General features: G+C 42.3%; 1 protein-coding gene across 5 annotated transcripts in view; it reads left to right on the top strand.

Annotated features, from left to right (window-relative positions):
* LOC127000075 (uncharacterized) overlaps positions 1–24,347 on the top strand; it is an 87,080-nt gene that overhangs the window by 35,057 nt on the left and 27,676 nt on the right. For all 5 annotated transcript variants that reach the window (XM_050863495.1, XM_050863492.1, XM_050863493.1 and 2 more), the window contains 2 exons: positions 12,271–12,393; positions 22,982–23,092. In XM_050863495.1, the coding sequence (XP_050719452.1) occupies positions 12,271–12,393; positions 22,982–23,092 (234 nt within the window). The remainder of the gene's footprint in view (positions 1–12,270; positions 12,394–22,981; positions 23,093–24,347) is intronic.

Here is a 24,347-nt window from a genome sequence, read left to right as displayed (position 1 = left end):
TTCTCCCTTGAAAACTGGTATTATTATTATTGTACTTTGATTCTTAGGTGATGTCATTGATTGTTAAATTAGCGTGCCATCATTCAATCAAATTACAAATATTTTTGAATCATGAAACTAGCTAGATTATCTCAGTCATATATGTTTGGTACATGTCTCTGAAACAATACATGACGTCATGAACAGCCAATCTGGTGAAAAGGGGGCGGAGCTTAGCCAGTATTGGGGAAGGGCTTCTTGGTGCAAATTGGCCAAGTTAATTTGGACAGACTATAGACACTCTCTAAACATTAAATAATAGTAACATTTTAATAAAAAACTAATGCATATACTTTCTGCTGAAATAATCTCTTCCTTTCAAAAATAAATACTAGCAACTTTGTAAACATGAAAATTAATAATAGTGACATTTTAATCAGACCTGATAAGTAAGAATATAAAAGAAAATAAATTACACACACACACACACACACACACACACATCTGTCGATGGTACGTAGATGTATTATCTAGGTAGCATCGACAGATGGTCCATTGCACTGGTCCACTGGTCCATTGCAGCTGCCTGCTTGCAGCAGTTGAGTTGAGCCCCACAGTAGAGTTTGGCAAGATGCCCTGCCTTAGGGACTGCTGATACTGAAATTAAAGTTATAAAAACAAAGTTAATGTAATGTATAATAGAATAAATTTGTAACATTCACAAAGTTACAGTAATATATGGAAGATTATGACTCCTTCCAAATCAGATTACACAAAATAAGATTTTGTTACCATTCAACTATTGTTGATAATAGAATTTATCAGTTATATAAATATGATTAAGTTATTTATATAAGGTAAATTATGAATTCTTCTGAGACACTCCACAAAATATGATTCTGTACCCATTGCAATAACCAAATACAAGATTCAGAGGAGAAGATGAGCCATTTAGATTGGACTTGATAATCGCCAGGGAGCCAGATACCATAGAGGAGATGAACTATAAGAGCCCTATAGGGAAGAGCAATCACGTACTTATCGAGTACATATTACGAGGAGGTAAAATAATCAGGAATGAGGACTACAGGAAAGAATGGTTTAACTTTAATAAGGCAAATTTTGAACAACTTGGGAAACATTTTGAGGAAGCACAATGGGATACTTTTTTTGAGGTTGAAAATGTGGAGGAAAAATGGGCTATCTTTCTACGGATTTACAACGAAGGAGTGGAAAAGTGGGTACCAGGGATGAAAGAAGGCCAGAAATCAAGAGAAGAGTGATATAATAGAAAGTGTGTAGAAGCCAAGCAGGATAAGGAGAAGGCATGGAACAAATGGAGAAAAAATAGGAGGATGGATCTATGTAATAAGTACAAAAGGAAGAGGAATGCTTATGTCAAAGTAAGAGAAGAAAAAAGGAATTTTTAGAAAAATATTGTAGATAAGTGCAAAGACCAGCCAAAGCTGTTTTATAAGTTCATAAATGGAAAGTTGAAAAATAGAGATGAGATTCAGAAAGTTAAAGTTAATGGTGAAACTTTTGAGAGTATCAGTGAAATAGTAGAAGTGATGAATAATTGTTTCCAAACAGTGTTCACAAGGGAGAGTGAGTGAAGGTGTAAATGCAGTGCCGGGAAATAGAGTGGATGGGTCTGGAGAGAATACAAACATCAGCAGATGAAGTTAGAAAATTATTGGAAGAATTGGATATTAACAAATAGCCAATTCGGATTCAGAGGAGGACGGTCTTGTGTAACTAATCTGATCAGCTTCTATTCAAGAGTAATTGATATAATACAGGAAAGGGACGGTTGGGTAGAATGTGTGTATCTGGACTTAAAGAAGGCGTTTGATAAAGTACCACACAAGCGATTAATATGGAAACTTAATCATGTTGGAGGTCTGGGTGGTTCAATATTGGATTGGATTATGGACTTTTTGACGAAGAGAGAAATGAGAACAGTAATGAGGAACAATAAATTAAGCTGGATGGATGTGACTAGTGGAGTCCCCCAAGGATCGGTGTTGGCTCCGATTATGTTTGTAATATATATTAATGACATGACAGAAGGGGTGACAAGCTATATGAATATGTTTGCTGATGGTGCTAAAATAATGAAGAGGGTGGCTAATGAAGAAGACTGTGTAGCCTTGAGCCAAGATCTCGATAGAATAAGCGAATGGTCATGCAAATGGGAAATGACATTCAATACAGAGAAGTATAGCGTGATGGAGTTTGGTAAGAGTAGTAGATGAATATCAGGGAACTACTCTCTGAGTCATGAAAGAATCATGAAAAAAACTGAAGAAAAAGATCTTGGAGTGATCATAACAGACAAGTTATCCTTTGGAAAACATATATACTGGATAACTGGGGAAACATACAATCTTCTTAGAAACATAAAAGCAGCATTTACATATTTAGATGAAGAAATGGTGAAGAAACTAATAACATCAATGATATGTCCAAGACTGGAATATGCAGCATTAGACTAAGTGTGGTCACCTAGATTGAAGAAAGAAATTAGAAAGTTGGAAAGAATACAAAGAGCAGCAACTAAATTACCTGAAACTCTGAGAGAACATACTTATGAAGAAAGACTGGAGAAATTTGGACTAACAACACTGGAGAGAAGAAGAGAGAGGGGATCTATTAGCATTGTACAGGATACAAGAGGGATTGGAGAAATTGGGCAGGGAAGACTTAGTGGTACGTGACAAAAGCGTGACAAGAGGCAATGGTAAGAAATTGAAGAAGAGCGACTGTAGGAGAGACATCAAGAAATACAGTTTTCCATACAGAAGCGTAACAACATGGAACGGACTTGACGAGGAGACTGTGTGCAAAAATGATTCATGAATTTAAAGCCAAACTGGATAATAAGCGTTATGGAGACTGGATAGCACGAGCCTAATACGTCTCTTTTTCCTGTATTTCACAACTAGGTAAATACACACACACACACACACACACACACACACACACTACTCACTTAGCCCACTTAACCTCCAGGTGAGTAGGGGTGGAGCCAAATTAATGATAGTCTGTTCACTTAAGTCCGACCCAAGCTGACAACATAAACCTAAGCGTGTTTGCAAGCTGAGTGCTGATTGGCTACTGCTATGGCTTCCAAGTTTTCTTTAACCTCTGCTTGTGTTTATCTCCCGCAGTGCTTTCTGCTAATCTGCACTGTGCTTACGAACCCGGTTAGGTCTATGATGTCAGCTTGGGTCAGACTTAAGTGAACAGACTTTTTTTTATAATCAATAACATTCCCAGTAAACATGACTCCACCCAATTTGTAAATCTGACTCCCCTCCATGTGCACAGGGACATGTGCCACACATATCAAAGGGATTTTCACAGCCAGGCCCAACAGCAATGCTGGTTTACATCAGCTGCTGCATTATGGTTTCCAACTCACCCCACCCCTGATTGGACCAGGAGCAGGGACAACTCGCCAAGAGGCTGCTGAACTGTGTCAGAAATAACTAAAAACTAAATCCATTATTACATAACTATCATTATCCAAATACTTGCCCTTCCCTCCTCTGTCAGTGTCACTACCATAGCAGTCATCAGAGTCACTGTCACTTTGATTCGCCCGCGCTCTACTTCTGTCTGGAGCAGAGGAACTACTTGACGCGTCACGAGACATGACATGTATTTTGAACAAAAGTGGAAAATGATCTGTGGCCTTTGGTAGGCTGCGCACTGGAGACCAAAGAAAGTGTGTATGGATGCCAGATGCCTCCACCATTCTTCTGAGTCCAGAACTGGAGGTATATTTGAAACGTAGGGAGCGTAGAGTGTGATGATTATATATATGATCCCTGTACGGGTGGGGCGTGTGGTAGCGTACTTATATATATACGATCACCGTAATCTAAGGGTTAAATATCAATAATAATTATAATAACAGTATTGATAATTATATATCTATGTACATACTTGACATAATTCCCCTTACGGGAGTAGCCCAAGACAAGGAACTCACACACGCATGCACACCTGTGAGGCATTGCAGTGGGACCTGGATAACACATGGGAGTGGAGTGGTACATGGCAGATGGAGTTCAACCTTGGGAAATGTAAAAAAATAGAGTTTGGTAGGAGTGGTAGAAGATGTGAATATGATTATAAGATGGGAAGTGAGATAATATACAGAGGAGTGGAAGAAAAAGATTTGGGAGTGACTGTCTCAGAGAACATGTCACCGGACAAACACATCAACAGGATAACAGGACAAACTATGAATTTGCTGAGGAACATAGGACGGCATTTGTGTATTTGGACGAGGAGATGATGAAGAAAATAATAGTTACAATGATAAGGCCAAGGTTGGGGTATGCAGCAGCGGTCTGGTCTCCTCATGAAAAGAACATAAGAAAGCTGGAAAGAGTGCAGAGAGTGGCAACTAAGATGGTACCGGAACTTAGAGATCGGACTTATTAGGAGAGACTTAATAGCATGGGGCTCACAACACTGGAGAGAAGAAAAGAAAGAGGAGTCCTGATAGCGGTGTACAAGATGGCAAGCGGGGTGGAGAATATGGACAGAGAGGACCTGTGTGTGTGGAACGAGAGAGAAACGAGAGGACATGGAAAGAAGTTGAGGGCGACCACGTGTAGGCGAGATGTGAAAAAGTTTAGCTCCCCAAACAGAAGCATTGAGCTATGGAATAGACTGGAGGAGGAGGTGGTTTGTGCAAGAAACATTCATGATTTTAAGGAAAAGTTGGACAAGAACGGATATGGAGACGGGACAGCGCGAGCGTAGCTCCTTTCCCGTATGTCACAACTAGGTAAATACAACTAGGTAAATACGTACCACTCACTTAGCCCACTTGACTTCTAGGTGAGTAGGAGTTGAGCCAAATTAACTGGTCAATAACATTCCCAGTCAACCTAACTAAACCAAATTTGTAACCCAGACACTCATCCATGTGCACAGGGATTGGTGCCACATACATCAGAGCTGTTTATACAGCTAGGCCCAACAGTATATGCTAGTTTACCCCGGCCACTGCATTATATGTAGTTTTCAACTCACCCCACTCCTGGCCAGACCAGGAGCAGGGACCGCACACCAAGAGGCCGCTGAGCTGTGTCAGAATCATGCATACACCACTTTCCTCCATTCATTTCTATACACACAAGCGCTCTACCTTGCTCCACAGGCTACCTCTTTTCTTCAATGCATTCCTCATGCCATTTATGATAATTATGAGCATTTAAATAATTTTAGGAAACAACTATATGAGTAATTACATGACAGTTGTTACTAAAGTGTTCTCATTAAATTGCTATTTTCTTACTTTCTCAATCCTCTTTCATAATCTCCATCACTCTGGACATCTAAAAAATATTCTGCTTTTTCAGCCAGCTTCCATGCCTGAAATTGAGGGTTGGCATCAAACAAACTGATTTATGTACTATTTTCACATTACTGGCTCAAATGAAATACAGTTGTCCCTCAAATAGTACGGTTTCCAATAGTACGGTTTCGGTTTTATACGGATTGTCATGGAAGATTTTTTTTAGGATTCTTAAATTTCCCACTTGTCGCACCAAGTAGCCCTGGCATGAGTGGCAACACTGTTCTACCAAAACACCTGCTGAAAGCACACCTATGCGTTCGAGATAGGTGTTCACCTGGAGAAGAATTCAGATTAAGGAGAAGTTATGTTTTGGGATGAGTTACTTTGCCGTAGGGAGAGCATACCACGTGAATGAGAGCAGTGTTCACTGTATCTATCATCTTGGGTCTTGGTCTTAGTTTGGGAGGTAGTTGTCCCTTTCGGTCCCAACTACAGCCTTTGAAACGGCTTATTCCCTCAGGGCAAACACCCTGAAAATCATAGTGAAAAAGAAATTCTTGCCGCAGTAACTGCCAGTGCTCCAAGAGTGCTGCAAGAGTGGAGATAAAGGCCGTCCTTTTACTAAACCTCGTCATTGTTATTGTAATGGTGTCTCACTCGTAGCAAAATGGTGTATGCTGATCTTCCTGGTGACGTTTACATGCATTACTAGCTGTCTTGACTGATGAACTCCGTACAGCAGAAGATGAAAAGGAAGCTGCAGTGGTTATTGTGGCACAGAGAGGTGAAATGCAATGGAAACACTTATATGTGTTTGTTTGGGCCGCCATATTTGCTGATGACGTCATCACAGCACGAAGGCGCTCCACCTCTCAAAGCCGGGAGCCAGCAGACGTGCCGAGTTGGCAATTCGTGCTGCTGCGTCACGCGTCTGAGATCACTCGGGACATTCTGAGAGTCCCGATTCCCTCTCTCAAACGCAGCCCAGGAGTGTTTTTAAGAGGGGCACTAATTTTATACGGATTTTCGAATAGTACAGGGATCCTGGGTCCCTAACCCCCGTACTATTTGAGGGACGACTCTCAGTTGTCCCTCAAATAGTATGGTTTCCAATAATACGGTTTCGGTTTTATACAAATCATCATGGATTAATTTTTTTATGATTTTTAAATTTCCCACTCGTTGCACCAAGTAGCCATAGTGTGAGTGGCAACACTTTTCTACCAAAACACCTGCTGAAAGCATCCCAAAGTGTTCGAGAAAGTGTGCACCTTGCAGAAGAATTCAGATTTAGGAGAAGTTACATTTCGGGATGAGTTACGTTGTGGCAGGGAGAGCATACCACGTGAATGAGAGCAGTGTTCGCTGTATTTATCATAGTGTGAAAAAAATTCTTGCCGCAGTAACTGTGAGTACTCCAAGAGTGGAGATAAACCCCATCCTTTTCTATTTGTTCATGAATTAACCTATTATAAACACATAAATAGGCATTTTCTTACCTTAAACAAGAAATTGGTGGGCAGGAGTGGGCACTCCTACGGAATCTGTGTTTCCCGCCTGGCTCAGTTTCTACTCGCTGACCAAAGTTGCAAGTTGTGCATTTTCTGCTGTATTGTTACCAAGCTGGACAAATGAGCCATCCTGGCAGCGCTGCCTTCCACATTGTCAGCAAGTGAGCCATGTCATACACTCACACTCTCTCTTACTCTCAACCACAATTTCTATTATTGCTCTCCAAATCATACCTTAAATAAGATACAAAACGGTAATTATGGAGATTGACTCCGCACCTCCAAAATACAACATTATGCCTCCATATTATATTGTTAAGGGACGCATATTTAAACTACTCCAACCGAACTTTAACCCAGTAGCAGCGACGGGCCATTTTGTGGCTTTACCATGTAGCAGCGACGGGCCAAATTTGTGCCATGATATAAACCCCCCAAAATAGATGATACATGATCTGATCACAAATGCTTTGATATATATTATGAAATGGTTTGTGTGAGGGGTGATTTTTTCTCATTTTTCTCGCTTGGAGGGACTATTAAGAAACATGATCCCCGCTGCTGCCGGGTTAAATAACCTGACCTCTAACGGGGGGGGGGCCTTGCCTCCCTCAACCCCCCAGCGTGGTAACACTGCACTGAGACTGAAGCAGAAAATGCATAACTGGCAACTTGGGCCCGTGGGTAATAGCTGAGCCAGGCAGGACCTGGATTCCATAGTGTTTCTAGGGGGAGCACTAATTTTATACGGATTTTCGAATAGTACGGGGGTCCTGGGTCCCTAACCCCCATACTATTTGAGGGACGACTGTATATTAAAATACCTCTATACTGCAAAATCCCGCGATATAGTGAAAAATCCGCGATTCAGAACTAAACATTTACAATTTAAAAATCGGCGATGCAGCGAGACCGCGATAAGTGAACCGCGATATGGCGAGGGATTACTGTAAACCGTAAAACATTAACCGGTCCACTACTCGAACTACAACAAAAAGACATAATGTTGGCTACTTAGTACTGGCTCGATGTACATTTCCTTCTTGTGGCCCGATTGCAGAATATTTATAAAGGCCTTATAGAGGGGTTTTGCACATGACGTCATCATCAGCGATCAGCTGATCACTTCTCAGCTGCCCCGCAAAGGCCCGCCATTTTGGGAGGCACATATTTACCGCAAGAGAGCTCCTCAGCTTTTCCCCGCCATGTTACTGTGTTGGTGTTTGTGTTAGTGGCCCATCTATTACTGTGTTGGTGTGTGTGTTTGTGTCCATCTGATACTGTGTGGGTGTGGGTGTTAGTGTCCACCTGTTACTGTGTGGGTGGGTGTGTTAGTGGCCCATCTATTACTGTGTGGGTGTTAGTGTCCATCTATTACTGTGTGGGTGGGTGTGTTAGTGGCCCATCTATTACTGTGTGGGTGTGGGTGTTAAGTGTCCATCTATTACTGTATGGGTGGGTGTGTTAGTGGCCTATCTGTTACTGTGTGGGTGTGGGTGTTAAGTGTCCATCTATTACTGCATGGGTGGGTGTGTTAGTGGCCCATCTATTACTGTGTGGGTGTGTGTGTTAAGTGTCCATCTATTACTGTGTGAGTGGGTGTGTTAGTGGCCCATCTATTACTGTGTGGGTGGGTGTGTTAGTGGCCCATCTATTACTTTGTGGGTGGGTGTGTTAGTGTCCATCTGTTACTGTGTGGGTGTGGGTGTTAGTGTCCACCTATTACTGTGTGGGTGGGTGTGTTAGTGTCCATCTGTTACTGTGTGGGTGTGGGTGTTAGTGTCCACCTATTACTGTGTGGGTGGGTGTGTTAGTGTCCATCTGTTACTGTGTGGGTGTGGGTGTTAGTGTCCACCTATTACTGTGTGGGTGGGTGTGTTAGTGGCCCATCTATTACTGTGTAGGTATGGGCGTTAGTGTATCTATTACAGTATGGGTGTGGGTGTTAGTGTCCATCTATTACTGTGTGGGTGTGGGTGTTAGTGGCCCGTCTATTACTGTTACTGATAGGTGCTACACTGCCACTCGCAGTAGGTAGACAGGGGCTGCCAAGTATAGGTCATTGGGCTTTTTGCGAACCCCTTACGTTCTTATGTTCTTACTAAACACCGCCCGGGGATGCCTGGGGTTAAATTAGTCATATACTTATTGTTCTTATCATCAAATATATCTTGAAGTTTGATAATAAATGTATATACTGTATGTCCATCATCATTTGGCAGCATAATGGATAGTTATATAACGAAGCCTACCTCACTGTCCAGATTTTTTGCATATTCCCTCTGTGATATGAAGACGGGAGGCACGGGCCAGCCATCATCAGGAGGCAAGGGCTCAGCTGATCGCTCATGCCTCCCAAAATGGCTGACAGTTTTTTTCCTAAAACAAAAGCGAAGCGGTGTGACGTCAGTGCAACCCCTCTACAGTACCCTCTCGAGTTTTGCGCTCGCTTCGTTCCGAAGGTATAGCGCTAAACTCGAGGATCGCGAAACTCGAGGTATTGAAAACACTGAGAAAGTGCTTATCTGTTCTGACCCGTGGAGTTTTTTTTTAAAAATTTATTTTATTTTTATTTTTACATGTGGGCTATGGTGCCGGTAGACTATCCATCTGGGCCTGATGGTCAGCCCCCAGCTCGTCATGGCGCAGGCAACTGTTTATAATGGTGCCATTATCATTGGCTCATGCTGCCCCTAGGAGCTCACATTTTTTCCTCCTTTACCTCCTTGTTATCTCAAAATACGTACAGTGAAGACTCAGTACTCGAACGTCTTGGGAGTCGAACTTTTCGATACTCAAATGCAAAAGTTCGACTTGATACTCGAAAAAATATCTGGTACTCAAACGTCCCCACACGTGGATGTAAACAAAGGCCCCTGTCCTCTCCCTCCCCGCTGCTGCCAGTTGTCCCGCCGCTGTCATGAGAACAACATTCTCCTGCATTCTGTCTGTGTTTTTTCATTTAGAAACTTACAATGGCACCAAAGAGGCTTATTAGTGGTGAAAATAAGCCTAAAAGGAAGAATGTAGTGACGACCATTGAACGGAAAAAGGAGATTATTGATAAATACGAGAAAGGAGCAAGAATCACCAATCTTACAGCTGAGTATTGTATGGCGAAATCTACAGTAGCCACCATACTGAAGAACAAGGAGGCCATTAAGGGAGCTGATGTGGCGATGGATGTGAAAAAGCAACTTAAGTGACCTGCGGCAGTGGAAGAAATGGAAAAATTGTTGATGGTGTGGATAAACGAAAGGCAGATGGCTGGTGATTCTATGTCAGAGGGCATAATTTGTGCGAAGGCTAGGCGGCTCCATGGTGATCTTATTTGTGATACTACCTCTGACTCCAGTGAAGATTTTAAAGCTAGTAAGGGGTGGTTTGGGAATTTCAAGAAGAGAACTGGAATTCATTCTGTTGTGAGGCACGGCGAGGCTGCAAGTGCTGACAAAGTTGCCGCTGAGAAGTTTGTGCCTGAATTTAAGAAATTTGTGGATAAGGAGCGCTTAAGCCCACAACAGGTCTTTAATTGTGATGAGACAGGCCTGTTTTGGAAAAAACTACCAAACAGGACCTATATAACAAAGGAAGAGAAGTGTTTGCCAGGACACAAGCCCATGAAAGACAGGCTAACCCTGCTTCTGTGCGCCAATGCTTGCAGCGACTGCAAAATTAAACCGCTGCTGGTGTACCATTTGGAAAACTCCAGGCCATTCAAGAAGAATGTTGTGCAAAAGAGCAAACTCAGTGTGATGTGGACAAGAAAGCCTGGACAACCAGGCAGTTCTTCATGGAGTAGTTTGTGGAGGTGTTTACACCTGCAGTGAAGACATACCTAATAGAGAAGAATCTACCACTCAAGGCCCTCCTGTTGATGGACAATGCCCCTGCACACCCTCCAGGCGTGGAAGAAGAATTGGGTAAGGGGTATAAATTCATCGAAGTGATGTTCCTCCCCCCCAACACCACGCCACTGATCCAACTCATGGACCAGAATGTCATTGCCAGCTTTAAGAAGCTGTACACAAAAGCACTTTTTGAGAGGTGCTTTGAGGTGACTTCTGAAACAGAGCTTACTCTGAGGAGTTTTGGAAGAATCACTTCAATATCCTCCACTGCCCAAGGCTTATAGATAAAGCCTGGGGTCAAGTTTCTGTGAGGTCTTTGCAGTCTTCCTGGAAAAATCTGTGGCCGACCTGTGTGATCGCCAAGGATTTTGAGGGATTCGAGCCTTCAGTCCAGGAGTCTGCTGTGGTGGAGAACATTGTGTCTCTGGGGAGGGCCATAGGCATTGAGGTGGACAGTGATGATGTGGAGGAGCTGGTGCAAGCACACTCTGAAGACCTCACCACTGACGAGCTGCGTCAACTTCACCAGGAACAGCTGCAGGAGGTAACTGAGGAGCTGTCTTCAGGGGAGGAGGAGGGGAACAGCAAGGAAAGAGTCTCCACTGCAGAGATCAAGAAATATTTGTGGCAGTGGACAGAGTTAGGAAACTTTTTGGAGAGGTGCCACCCTGATATTGCTGCCGTACACAGAAACATAAACCAGTTTAATGAAAATTTGATGCAGCATTTCAGAGACATTTTGAAAAAAAGGCAAAGGTAGATCACACTAGACAGATTCTTGTGGATATGGATACAGGCACCCGACCTTGGCCGTGTGTGACGCCGATGGTAAGTAGACGTAACCCATGCGTGTTAAAGCAGCACGAAACTCGGGGTGATAATGCGTGAAAGTCGGGATGGTAAGAATTTAGGACTAACCGCGAAACTCGTGGATCGCGAAACTCAGATAGCGCGAAACTCGAGAGGGTTCTGTATATTGGCCCGATAAACAAAATCCTTTATGCCATAGTTCTGTTATTTGCCGGTATCGGTCCGGACTTTCGATGTTTGCTGGGTGCAGTGGAAATGAGTTATTTGAGGAGTGCTTGTGGTGTGAGTAGAATGGATAGAATGAGTAATGAAAGTGTGTACGAGCGTTTTGGAATGTGTCACGGTGGTGAAGGGAAGTGTGCAGTGGTGGAAGAAGTGAAGCAACAGACTTGAAAGTGGTTTGGCCACATGGAGCAAATGGAGGAAAGTAAGATGTCCAGAAGGGTGTATGTGAGTGAGATAGAGGGAGGGAATGCTAGAGGACGACCTCCAGTGAAATGGAGGGATAGGGTGCAAGAGTATGTTAGGGAGAGGGGGGAAAGATCTTTGAGAAGGCAAGGAGGGAGTGTCTGGATAGAGAAAGTTGGAAACTTCTGCCGTCGTGATGATGATGAGAGAGAAAGAATTTATTTAACTGTATATAAATACTTTGTTAGGACTGTCAATTTATTTATATGATTTTTATGTGAATATATCTCCCTCTCCTTATACTGTATCTTATTTATTTCTTCTGTTTTATGTCTACTTTGATGATGTTTATAAGATAGTAATGTTAGAAAAAATTTATTTATGACAGAAAAATATGCGGGTGCTTCGGAGCAGCAAGCCCCTCCTATTGCCACGCTCCTTCAATTCCTCAAACTCCCGCAAATCAAGTGTCAACAGACAGCGTCCGTTCAAAATGCAGGTGCCTGACCTGGTGAGTTACCGCTTATCAAGTTTATTTTGCTGCCTTCACACCTTCAGGAGACATGGGGCTGATGATGGTGGTAGGCTGTGGGTGTGTAGATGTGTAGGGGAAAGGAGAAAATGAGTAGTGATGGACAAGGAATAGAAGGTAAAGATGGCGCAAAAGAAGTGCAGTACTTGTTGCGGGAGTTTCTCAGCTCACTTTTTTACATGGCATTCTGTTCTCTGTCAACTGTGTCCCACCAGGCAGCATCTCGAGACAAGACTGAAGGAGGAAGAAAAGAAAATGGAAGCAGGTCAGAATAAAATAATAGAGCTTTCTCGCACTGTTGCCTTCTTGCAGGAATTCATCCAGGCTAACGTTGCTGTGGTGCCTAACCCTTCTGTTATGAAGAGATTTTCTGTTCTTTTCTATTACTCTCTCGGTCCAATACGTCCTCTGCGCGTATCGAAACACATGAGAAATTAATCACAACAATTAAGGAGAGGGTATTCCCTGGCTGTCTGGGATTGGACCTGCGACCAGCGTGACGGGAGAGCCACTCCTTACCGAGTCAGCCAAAGAGGTACCCCATTCGCTTAATGGGTTGTGGGAGGCTTGTTCATATGGCCGTCGCTGCACTACATTTCTCCCATCGCCCCCTTGCCTTCAGCAGTACTGTCGACACCAGCGGATGACACCAAGCAGCGGGAGGGTGGTAGTGGCACTGCCCATGATGGCTTCACCGTTGTGAAGGGAGGAGCCAAACCAGCCAGACAAGCAATTTATCCTGTTCATTGCTTCAACAGGTTTGCCATTCTGGACGAGGAAGACGAGCAGGAAAGCATCTTCCTGGTGGGCGACTCCATGATTCGCCAGCAGGTTGTTGAGTTCTGTGGCAGAGTTCCTTGTTGAAAACGGAACTATTGCTATCCTGGTGCTGGGATCAACGATGTAACAGCTGCTCCTGAGATCTTCCCCCAGGCTACTAATGATTCACAGTTTGTTATTCACACAGATACCAATGATGTCTGCAATGTCTGGTCTGAGGAACTGCTGGAGAAGTATCGTAGACTTATCCAGCAGTACAAGGTGGAATCAAATAATGTTCTCATTTCATGTGTTCTCCCCAGAATGTCGGCTGGTTTGGTCTTTTACAGTAAGGCCTTTAGCCTAAATAACAGACTTCAAACTCTTTGCAGGGAAATGGATGCCAGCTACGTAAACTTTTGGGATCAATTTTATGGCATGAGGAGTCTATTTCAGAAAGAAGGACTCCATTTGTCTGCAGTCGGAGTGGCAACATTTGGGAGGCTGCTTCACGGCACTGTTCGAGACTTTAGAGCAAAAAACGAGTCGTGCGTTCACACCCCGTCCACTTAAATAGAGATAGTTGTCATGCGGCCACCACTTCACTAAATCGTAAAACAACTAACAACTCTGTTTCTCGAGTTATAACAAAAGACAATTTAAGGGTTCTTAGCTTTAACGCTTGAAGCTTAAAGAAATAAGATCGATGAATTGCAGTGCCTAACTAAAACAGAAGACTTTGATGTAATTGCCGTAACTGAAACGTTTATTGACACTGCTAATAATAGCTTAATTTCTTATTATAATATAGATAATTTTATATTTTTCATTGAAGACCGAGTTAATTGTAGAGGTGGAGGAGTGGCTCTTTATGTCAAAAGTAGTTTACAGCCCATTGATGAAACACCAGAGGACAGTACCGTAGAACACTTGAGCGTGAGTACATATACTGATCAATTGAAAATCAACATATCTGTCACATATAGGCCTCCAGGCCAATCATGCGAGGATGATGAAATAATATATAATGTTTTGCAAAGAACTCTCCGAAACATCAGTGATGAGTTGATTTTGGGTGATTTTAATCTACCGCACATAGACTGGCAGACACTCATGGGATCTGAGGGTGAATCGCACAGGATGTTAGACTTCATTGAAAATAACTGCCTTAGCCAAATGGTTAGTGAACCAATGCGCAATAATAATGTTCTTGATGTTGTATTAGTAACCCAAGAGAACTTAGTTGACAATGTTAGCGTTGGCGAACACCTCGGATCACATGATCATAGACTGGTGCGTCTCGACATAAGAGCTCAAACAAGGATTGCAAAGAATAAGGTATTGGTTCCCAATTTGAAAAGAGCAGATTTTGAAAGAATAAGACAGTCATTAACGAACTTTCAATTAGTATCCAACATCGACGTCAAATGATCTTGGCAAGACTTTAAAGCTCGATTACTAACTGAACAAAATAAATCCATGCAATCTTGTGAAAAACGCCGTAAAGTTAAAAATCCTCCGTGGTTTAATAATGAAATCAAACTTGCTCTCCAAAAGAGGAACTTGTTATATAGGCAAAAGAAAACCGATAGCTCTACCGAAAATAGTAAACGGTACTACGAAGCAAGACTGACAAGTCAAAAGTTTAATCAAACAGGCGAAATGGAGGTACGAAGTAAACATTGCGGTAAATTGCAAGTCAGATCCTAAAATTTTTTTTTAGATATATAAACAACAAAAGAGATTCGAAGTGGGATTGGCCCATTAACTGATAATTCGGGCAATATCGTGACAGACAGCCAACTCATAGCGAACACGTTAAATTCTTATTTCACCTCGGTTTTTAATAGTAATTCTACCGATACTGCTGCTGTTCCCAACATGATTGAAAATCCCAGTCATACCCTCCCTGACTTTGAAATCAGTACGGATGAGGTTCTCAAAGTGCTGCAGTTTCTTAAAACTAACAAAAGTCCAGGACCTGATAAAATATATCCAAAATTACTTAAAGAAATATCAAGAGAGATACTCAGACCTTTAACAATGCTGTTTAATATGTCTTTGCACCATGGTATCGTTCCTAGTGATTGGAAAATGGCTAACGTAACACCCATTTCAAAAAAGGTGACCGAAAATTACCGGATAATTACAGGCCAATCAGCTTAACTTCAATTATTGGTAGATTATTTGAGACAATTATTCGAGATAAAGTAGTTCACTACCTAGAGTGTAATTCGCTAATCCTGGACTTGCAACATGGTTTCCGTAACAACAGATCTTGTTTGTCGAATCTATTAACGTTCTATAACGAGCTTTTTGTACTCTATGATGTTTCTAAATCACTTGAAATTATTTATTTGGACTTCCAGAAGGCATTTGATAAAGTCCCACACTACAAGTTGCTTCATAAAATCAAGGAAATAGGTATCGGGGGTAAGCTTCATGAATGGCTCAAGCACTGGCTAAGCAATAGAAAGCAAAGAGTTGTAATAAATGGAGTGACCTCTGAGTGGATGCCAATCACTAGTGGTGTCCCCCAAGGCTCTGTGCTGGGACTTGTTCTCTTCGTCATTTACATCAACGACATTGACCTTGGTCTCAATTATTTCATTAGTAAGTTTGTAGATGACACGAAAATCGGCAGTGCGGTACTTACGGAATGTGACGGGCGGATCCTACAAGAAGATTTGCGTAAAATATAAGATTGGTCAGTAAAATGGGAAATGCCTTTTAATATAAACAAGTGCCAGATTCTGCAGGTTGGATCTAGAAATATAAAGAAGGACTATGAAATGTGCGGCATTAAAGTTAAAGGTGTTCACTTGGTCAAAGATCTTGGCGTAACAGTCGCATCTAACCCCAAGTTTTCCCAGCAGTGCAACGAGTCCGTTAAAAAAGCAAACAGGATGATCGGTTTGGTTAAGAGAAATTTTTCATTCAAGAATAAAGATGTTATACTACCTTTGTATAATAGTTTTGTCAGACCTCATTTGGAGTATGCTGTGCAGTTTTGGTCTCCCCACCATGCAAAAGACATTGCTAAATTAGGTGTTCAGCATAGAGCAACCAAGATGATTCCTTCATTATGAAACAAACCCTACGAGGAAAGGCTGTCACATCTAAACATGTTTTCTCCTGAAAAACGCCGCCTCAGAGGAAAACTGATCGAGTGCTTCAAAATACTTAACGGTTTTACCAACGTGGATCTGACCAAGCTGTTTGTGATGGATGATTCGACGCGAATGAGAAATAATGGTGCTAAACTCAAATGTAGACGAGTTCATTCAGATTGCACAAAATTCTTCTTCACTAATGCTGTCGTTCGAGATTGGAACAGATTACCACCATCACTGGTGCAGTGTAACTCGATTGCATCGTTTAAGAATAATCTTGATCGCTATCTTCTCCATCTAAATGTTCACTAGATCAGTTTCAACGCCATGGTGGCCGCATAACAACTGTCTCTTAGGTTTAGGACAGACCACCTAGTTTAGGCCTTGGGGCCTGTGTGGTCTGGTTATCTATGTAATTCTCTCTCTCTCTCTCTCTCTCTCTCTCTCTCTCTCTCTCTCTCTCTCTCTCTCTCTCTCTCTCTCTCTCTCTCTCTCTCTCTCTCTCTCTCTCTCTCTCTCTTATTCATACACACACACACACACACACACACACACACGCAAACAAACGAACAAACTAACACAAACAAACATACACACTCAGCCACAAACACGAGAAAAAGAGAGAGAGAGAGAGAGAGAGAGAGAGAGAGAGAGTGCACACCTGCCAGGAGAGGAGGAGGAGGAATGAGGAAGAAGAAAGGATTAGGGAGGACCATAGCTGGGCGTTATCGCGATAAGTTATCGCGATACTTTATCGCTGATAACAAAATCGGATTATCGGCCATCCGCTACTTATTTAAATATATATCGGTATCTTCGTTACTTTTGTAACCAAACTAGCGATAATTGTTACTTTTTTTTCCGCCTTTCAGAAAAAAAACGTTGTCTCCCTACTGCGGATGCGTGGCCCGGTGTTGTATGAAAAAACTTCGGGGTATGAAATATCTTCGGTGATGAGATTTCATACTTAGATCATGAAAATTAAAACACTAGGTTATTTATGATACTCAAAAATCAATATATCATAGAGAAAAATCATTTAACTTTGCCCCCAAAAATGATTATTCACTGCCTCAAATTTGATATTCCATATTCGTTTGTGACCATGCCATGATACTGAAGGCACCCGGTGTTGTGTTATTTGGTGTCCCACCGTCAAAAGCTGGCGCTTTTGTTTATAAACACTGGTCTCTCGTGAACTGCGCATGATCAGACCATTAAGTGTAGACCTGTACAGTCTCACAATGCTTTTTTTAACACATTAAGAGTTGCTGGAAAGCTGAATCAAACACACAGTACCACCATCCTCGCTGTTTCTAAAACAACGTACACTCTGTACATATAAATACAACTCGTACAGAGTGTCGTTCTAGAAACGGCGAGGATGGTGGTAGTGGTACTATATGTCTGATCCAGCCTTCCAGCAACTCTTAATTACGGTTTAAAAGCTTTGTGAGACTGTACAGGTCTACGCTTGCTGGTCTGAGCATGCATATTCACGAGAGACCAGTGTTTGTAAACAATTTTTGACGGTGGGGACGCCAAATAACACAACACCGGTTCAGGCATTTCTAGTATTACCGTCCATATGTACGTGTCAACATGTGGTTTTCAGGTTTTGTAAGTTTCCTAAAATACAGATAATGAAAATTTGAATTCATCAATGTTGTTCTATCTGAAATATCAATATAGTATCGTTTTCGCCTATCGGACTTATCACTAGCTAGTATCGGAATTGTGGATTTATATGGGGTATCGGTTATCGGTTATCACCTATATTTGTGTCTCTAGTTAACGAATATCGGTTATCGCCGTTAAGGTTTTTCATTATCAGTTATCGGTTATCGGGAATAAGGTTTTCTGTTATCGTGCCCAGCTATGGGGAGGACCATGGGGAGTATGCAAACAGTAGTAGGCAGGAAGTGTCAAATAATTATAACTAATTAACCAGTTTATGATGGATTCTTTGAGCGGCTTTCATATCCTATATACGCACTGATTGTTAAGTTTTTCCTTTCCACAAGCTGATCCATTTTTCATTATTTTAATTCTGCGGAATCTTTGAAAATGAGGTTTATTATAGATATAAACACGCACAGAATGTGTGGTGAGAGAGAGAGAGAGAGAGAGAGAGAGAGAGAGAGAGAGAGAGAAAGGTTGAAGAAGAGAGTGGTGGTGAATGAACGGGGAGGGAGGAGCACTGAGCCTATTAAGGAAAACGAAGAAGAAGAGGAGGAGGAAACGTTTAAAGAATTGGAAAAAAAGATTAGGAGGGGAAGTAGGGGAGTTTGGTGCTCTCTGAGAGTAAAATAGGATTCTCAGAGCTGGTAGGGATGGAATGTGTGTGTGTGTGTGTGTGTGTGAGTGAATAAAGGCACGTACACACCAGGAATCTTTGTATGACGACAATGTATCCCAGATGTTTCCCAAGTGTTTCGGTAAACCACTGGGATACGTTTGAATACCCTCGGGAAATAATGTTTCCTGTCCACACCTCAGGGTTGTTTTCAGGATGTCGGTGTGTGCGGAGACTGCTGCAATGGCCTCTGTGTTTTACTTATTATTGCACTTACTGGAGAGCAAGAAGAAAAGAAAATGCGCATGGTTGCGGTAGTTTATAGAAAGGTGAGCATTACAGAATGACTTACTTTTGGTGGAGCCGAGAGTTAATGGAGCAGGGTTCAATTAATTAATAATTTTCTTGGAAGGTCAACCACAGATTTTGAAGAACTATTATGAACGGTGGCTCCCAAAATACCACGAATCGATACCAGGCACAGAAAAGGCATTCCAGCTTCCATCAGCCTGCAGCTATAATTTGACAGGCGAAGATCCTTTTACAAGCCTCATTAACACCTTCGAAATGTCAAAGCTGAGTTTCCATACAAACTTTCCTGGTGTGGGCGGTCCTGAGAAACGGTTTGGATTAAAATTTTGTTTTCCATCCTGGATGGAAAACATGAGAAACTTTTGCGCATTCGCGCATACATGTATGCAGGTGTGGGTGTGGGTGTATATATGTATAAATGTGTATGTGTGTGTGTGTGTGTGTGTATATATATATATATATATATATATATATATATATATATATATATATATATATATATATATATATATATATATATATATATATATATATGTATATATATATATATATATATATATATATATATATATATATATATATATATATATATATATATATATATATATGTATATATATAGATAGATAGATAGATAGATAGATAGATAGTCACACACACACACACACACCTATAATTAGCTAGATATTGAAGTATGTGAATGAATGATAATTATAATCCCAATCCCTTTTCCCCGTGAGTGAGGTGTGGGCCGATGTCTTTATCCCCACACCCCTGAAGGAGGTCACTTCCAGCGGTTAGGGTGTGCCCCCCTCCCTTCTCTCTCTCTCTCTCTCTCTCTCTCTCTCTCTCTCTCTCTCTCTCTCTCTCTCTCTCTCTCTCTCTCTCTCTCTCTCTCTCTCTCTCTCTCTCTCTCTCTCTCTCTCTCTCTCTCTCTCTCTCTCTCTCTCTCTCTCTCTCTCTCTTTTTCTCGCATACATAAATTTATAATGAAATTTGACTGGAATATAAAAATAGTTTATACTTTACTATCAAGACTTTTGAAAATCACACACACACACACACACACACACACACACACACACACACACACATGCACGCATGCAAGCACACGCACATGCGCAGGTACACACACACATACACACACACACACACACACACACAAACATGCACACACAGGAACACACACACACACACACACACACACACAGATCGACGATGTGGGGTTCTTGAAAAAGGTCTGGACTTCTGAAAATCTCAATGTATTTTCAGCAATAAAAATATAAATTTAATTATCTGAAAATTGAGTTCTCAGACTCACATCCCCTTTCTCGTTACTTGTTTAGACTAATCACGCTTCTCATTGGATAAGCACAGACCAGATAAACCTGCTCTTAAGTTTTTTTTAAAACAACAAGGAAAATTCGCTGAAAATAAGGAATAATGAATTAATTCCAGGCACACAGCTACCTAACTAACTGGCTTAAACTATCCTAGGCACGAATTGTACTTGGCTGCGTGGAAGGGCGCGCCAGAAGCTGCACTCTGCTGCCACATGGTCTGTCCTCGCACGGTGGAGTCCTCCAGCCTCTTCTCGTAACCTCCCAAGGTGCTCCACACAGCAAATAACACGCCTCTCGTGACCTCCCAAGGGCTTCCCTTGCCTGCAGTACACACTCACCTGACTTGTGGATACGGCAGGCGGTAGGAAGACCACCACGATGTAAAACACGTGGGCGGGAGAGGAAGAAAGCGTGTCCGGTCAGCACGAGATCACTTGGAGAAGAGGGCGTGGGTCAAGGGGCGACCCGCCACGGCCTGCGGTCAAGATGCCAGCACTCGCCACAGCTGACATCTCTCGTTCTGTGTAACAACTTATACTAACACTCTAACGGCTATGGGTTATTATTTATTAATAACCGAACACCATGCACTAAGTAATAGTGGGTCATGCATCCCACGAATATTTCAGCATTGGCAGCAATAGGCGATAAGTATTTGAATTAGCTCCTGCTCCCGCCTGGCCTGGGTCTGGGTAGGTAGGTAGAAATTTCCCGCCTTCTAAGGGCTTATTTCCTGCCCTCTATATAAAATGGCGGGGACTTCCATGGAATTTTCCACGGGCTATTTCTTGAAATAAGGAAGCTAAAGTGCACTTGCTCATGTCAGGAGGGTACCTGCTAACGATTACGAGTCCAACACTTGATCAGTCCGTGGTAAATTACACATACATTCTCTTTCAGTGTTTCTCGATTATTTCCTGAATGTATCCAAGTTGTTTCTCAACTGCTTCCCGAAACACGTGGGAAATGTCTGGGATACATTGTTGTCATTCAAAGATTCCTGGTGTGGACGCATCTTGAGAGAGAGAGAGAGAGAGAGAGAGAGAGAGAGAGAGAGAGAGAGAGAGAGAAGGGGTAGGATAGGGCATGGCAGGTCATATAGGCAGAGCTCTAAGGGGATCTAGCCAATCACAGCAAGATGACAGCTGTCATCACATAGGAGTTGGCAGGTGTCGCCTTCAAGGAGATTTGCGAGGCAGAGCCTGCTGAGGTGGCCGAGGTTTTAATGAAGCCGACTGTACCTTGGATCAGTTAGGTGTAAGCATGGTGGTACGAAGGGAAAGATAAGAGAAAGGGCATTGCAAGGAAGAAGGGTGGTAGGGTCTTTGGGATGAATCATGAATGGCAGAAGTATGAGCATGGAGGTAAAAAGGGATTTGAGAAATACAATGATAGTACCAACCCTCACATATGCAAGTGAAATGTGGGTCTGGAATGAAAGTCAAGAGGTCTAGAGTGCAGGCAGTGGAAATGAGTTATTTGAGGAGTGCTTGTGGTGTGAGGAGAATGGATGGAATGAGTAATGAAAGTGTGTACGAGCGTTTTGGAATGTGTCATGGGGGTGAAGGGAAGAAGTGTGGAGTGGTGGAAGAAGTGAAGCGACAGACTTTAAAGTGGTTTGGCCACATGGAGCGAATGGAGGAAAGTAAGATGACCAGAAAGGTGTATGTGAGTGAGATAGAGGGAGGGAATGCTTGAGGACGACCTCCAGTGAAATGGAGGGATAGGGTGCAGGAGTACGTTAAGGAGAGGGGTGAAAGATACAGTGGTACCTTGGAATACGAGTTTATTTCGTTCCAAGACCGAGCTCGTAAACCAATTTACTCGTATTCTAAAACGACTTTTCCTATTGAAATTAATGGAGTTCCACTTAATTCGTTCCAGGCCCAAAAAATTTTGAAAAAAATTAAATATATAGGTATATTTTTTTTAGAATTAAACAATACAACTTCGTATACATTAACTTACCTTTATGTTGATAAATTGAAGACTTCATGGGCTTGATGTGGAGGTGGGGAGGAGGAGTGGGGTTACTGTGGGAAGAGAGTCCTCTGAATCAGAGGAGCTCTCAGAATCACTTTGCTGTCTTTTAGGTAGCTTTACCAAGAATCTGTCTAACGATGTTTTTTCCTTCTCTCACTGCCTTCAGTGGCACCTGTCTTCCTCTTGGGTGCCATTGTGTGTTATGTGGGTGAAAATACTCAAAGAAGTGATCAGAAAGCACGTCAGTTCACCCGCCCAACCTCAGACAAACACTGACTGTGTACATGTGCTCGGCCGACCAATAACTTGGGCGGCTGCCACGAGATTGCAGTCGCCGCGTGGGATTTTTAAAACAGTCACAGCCGGATGCTTGCCATTTCCTCACATTTACTCGTATTCTAGTTTATCGCTCGTACTCTAAATCGATTTTTTACGAGCTGAAATGCTCGTATTCTAATTTACTCGTACACTAAGTTACTCGTATTCCGAGGTTCCACTGTACTTGAGAAACTTTGAGCAGGTAAGGAGGGAGTGTCTGGATAGAGAAAGTTGGAAACTTCTGCCGTCGATGAAATGATGATGAGAGAGAAACAATCTATATTACAGTATTAATACTCTGTTACGACTGTTGTTGTATTTATATGATTTTTATGTGAATATATCTCCCTCTCTTAATACTGTATCTTATTTATTTCCTCTGTTTTATGTCAACTTTGATGATGTTTATAAGATATTAATGTTGGAAAACCTTTATTTATCACAGAAAAATATGCGGGTTCTTCGGAGCAGCAAGCCACACTCCTTCAATTCCTCAAACTCCCGCAAATCAAGTGTCAACAAACAGCGTCCGTTCAAAATGCCGCTTCCTGACATGGTGAGTTACCGCTTATCAAGTTTATTTTGCTGCCTACACACCTTCAGGAAACACAGGGCTGATGGCGGTAGGCTGTGGGTGTGTAGACATGTAGGGGAAAGGAGGAAATGAGAAGTGATGGACAAGGAATAGAAGGTAAAGTGCTGTGCCCTATGTCTTTGTCCTCATCTTTCCCTTTCTGTACCTCTCTTTCGGCCCATATGTTTCATTGACTACCTACCGTCAGGAGACACAGGGCTGGAGGATATGGTGGTGGTAGGCTGTGGTCGTGTAGGGGAAAGGAGGGAATAGGTGGTTGAAGACGAGCAAGAGATGGAAAAGAGCCACAGCCTTTCTTTACCTCTCTCGGCCAGTATGTTTCATTACTACACACCTTCAGGAGACACAGGGCTGGAGGATATGGTGGTGGTAGGCTGTGGTCGTGTAGGGGAAAGGAGGGAATAGGTGGTTGAAGACGAGTAAGAGATGGAAAAGAGCCACAGCCTTTCTCTACCTCTCTCGGCCAGTATGTTTCATTACTACACACCTTCAGGAGACACAGGGCTGGAGGATATAGTGGTGGTAGGCTGTGGTCGTGGCGGCTTGTAGGGGAAGGGAGGGAATAGGTGGTCGAAGACAAGGAATAGATGGAAAAGAGCCACCTGTAGCCTTTCTCTACCTCTCTCGGCCAATAATTTTGTTGACTCTACACCTTCAGGAGTAAAGTGATGGTTTGTGAGTGAAGTAGAAGTGAGGTTGTTGATATTGTATGCCCATATAGAGTGGGAATTGAATGTGAAAAAGAATGCAAAATAATTTTGAAGGGTGAAGAAATGGAGGAGATCAATGAGTTTAAGGGCCGTTTTCACAGTCATTTTGTTTGTTTTGATCATTACCAGTGGTGCCGATCGATGCTATAGTTTTCCACGTGAAACTGGCCGATGGGGTAGTGAAAGGTCTGGACTTCTTGAGAATCCCGTAAACTCTCAGCAATAAAAATTATAAATAAAGTATCTGAAAATTGAGTTCTCAGACTCACAGCCCCTTCGTGTCCTTTAATTATTTATTATTTATGACCAGTCACACACCCATAGGACAAACAAAGGCCAGAGGAACCTGCTCTTAAGTTTATTTAAAGCAACAAAGAAACTCACTGGAAATTAAGAAATAATTAATTAATACCAGGCACACAGCAACCTAGCTATATATCTTAAAACATCCTATGCAAATAGATTACTTAACTGTAGGTGGGAGAAGCAGGAGCCACACCTGATCT

Source organism: Eriocheir sinensis, chromosome 17 (assembly GCF_024679095.1).
Source record: "Eriocheir sinensis breed Jianghai 21 chromosome 17, ASM2467909v1, whole genome shotgun sequence".
NCBI classification, from domain to species: domain Eukaryota; kingdom Metazoa; phylum Arthropoda; class Malacostraca; order Decapoda; family Varunidae; genus Eriocheir; species Eriocheir sinensis.
The sequence above is the reverse complement of the archived record's forward strand: the minus strand, read 5'-3'. Positions and strand labels throughout refer to the sequence as shown.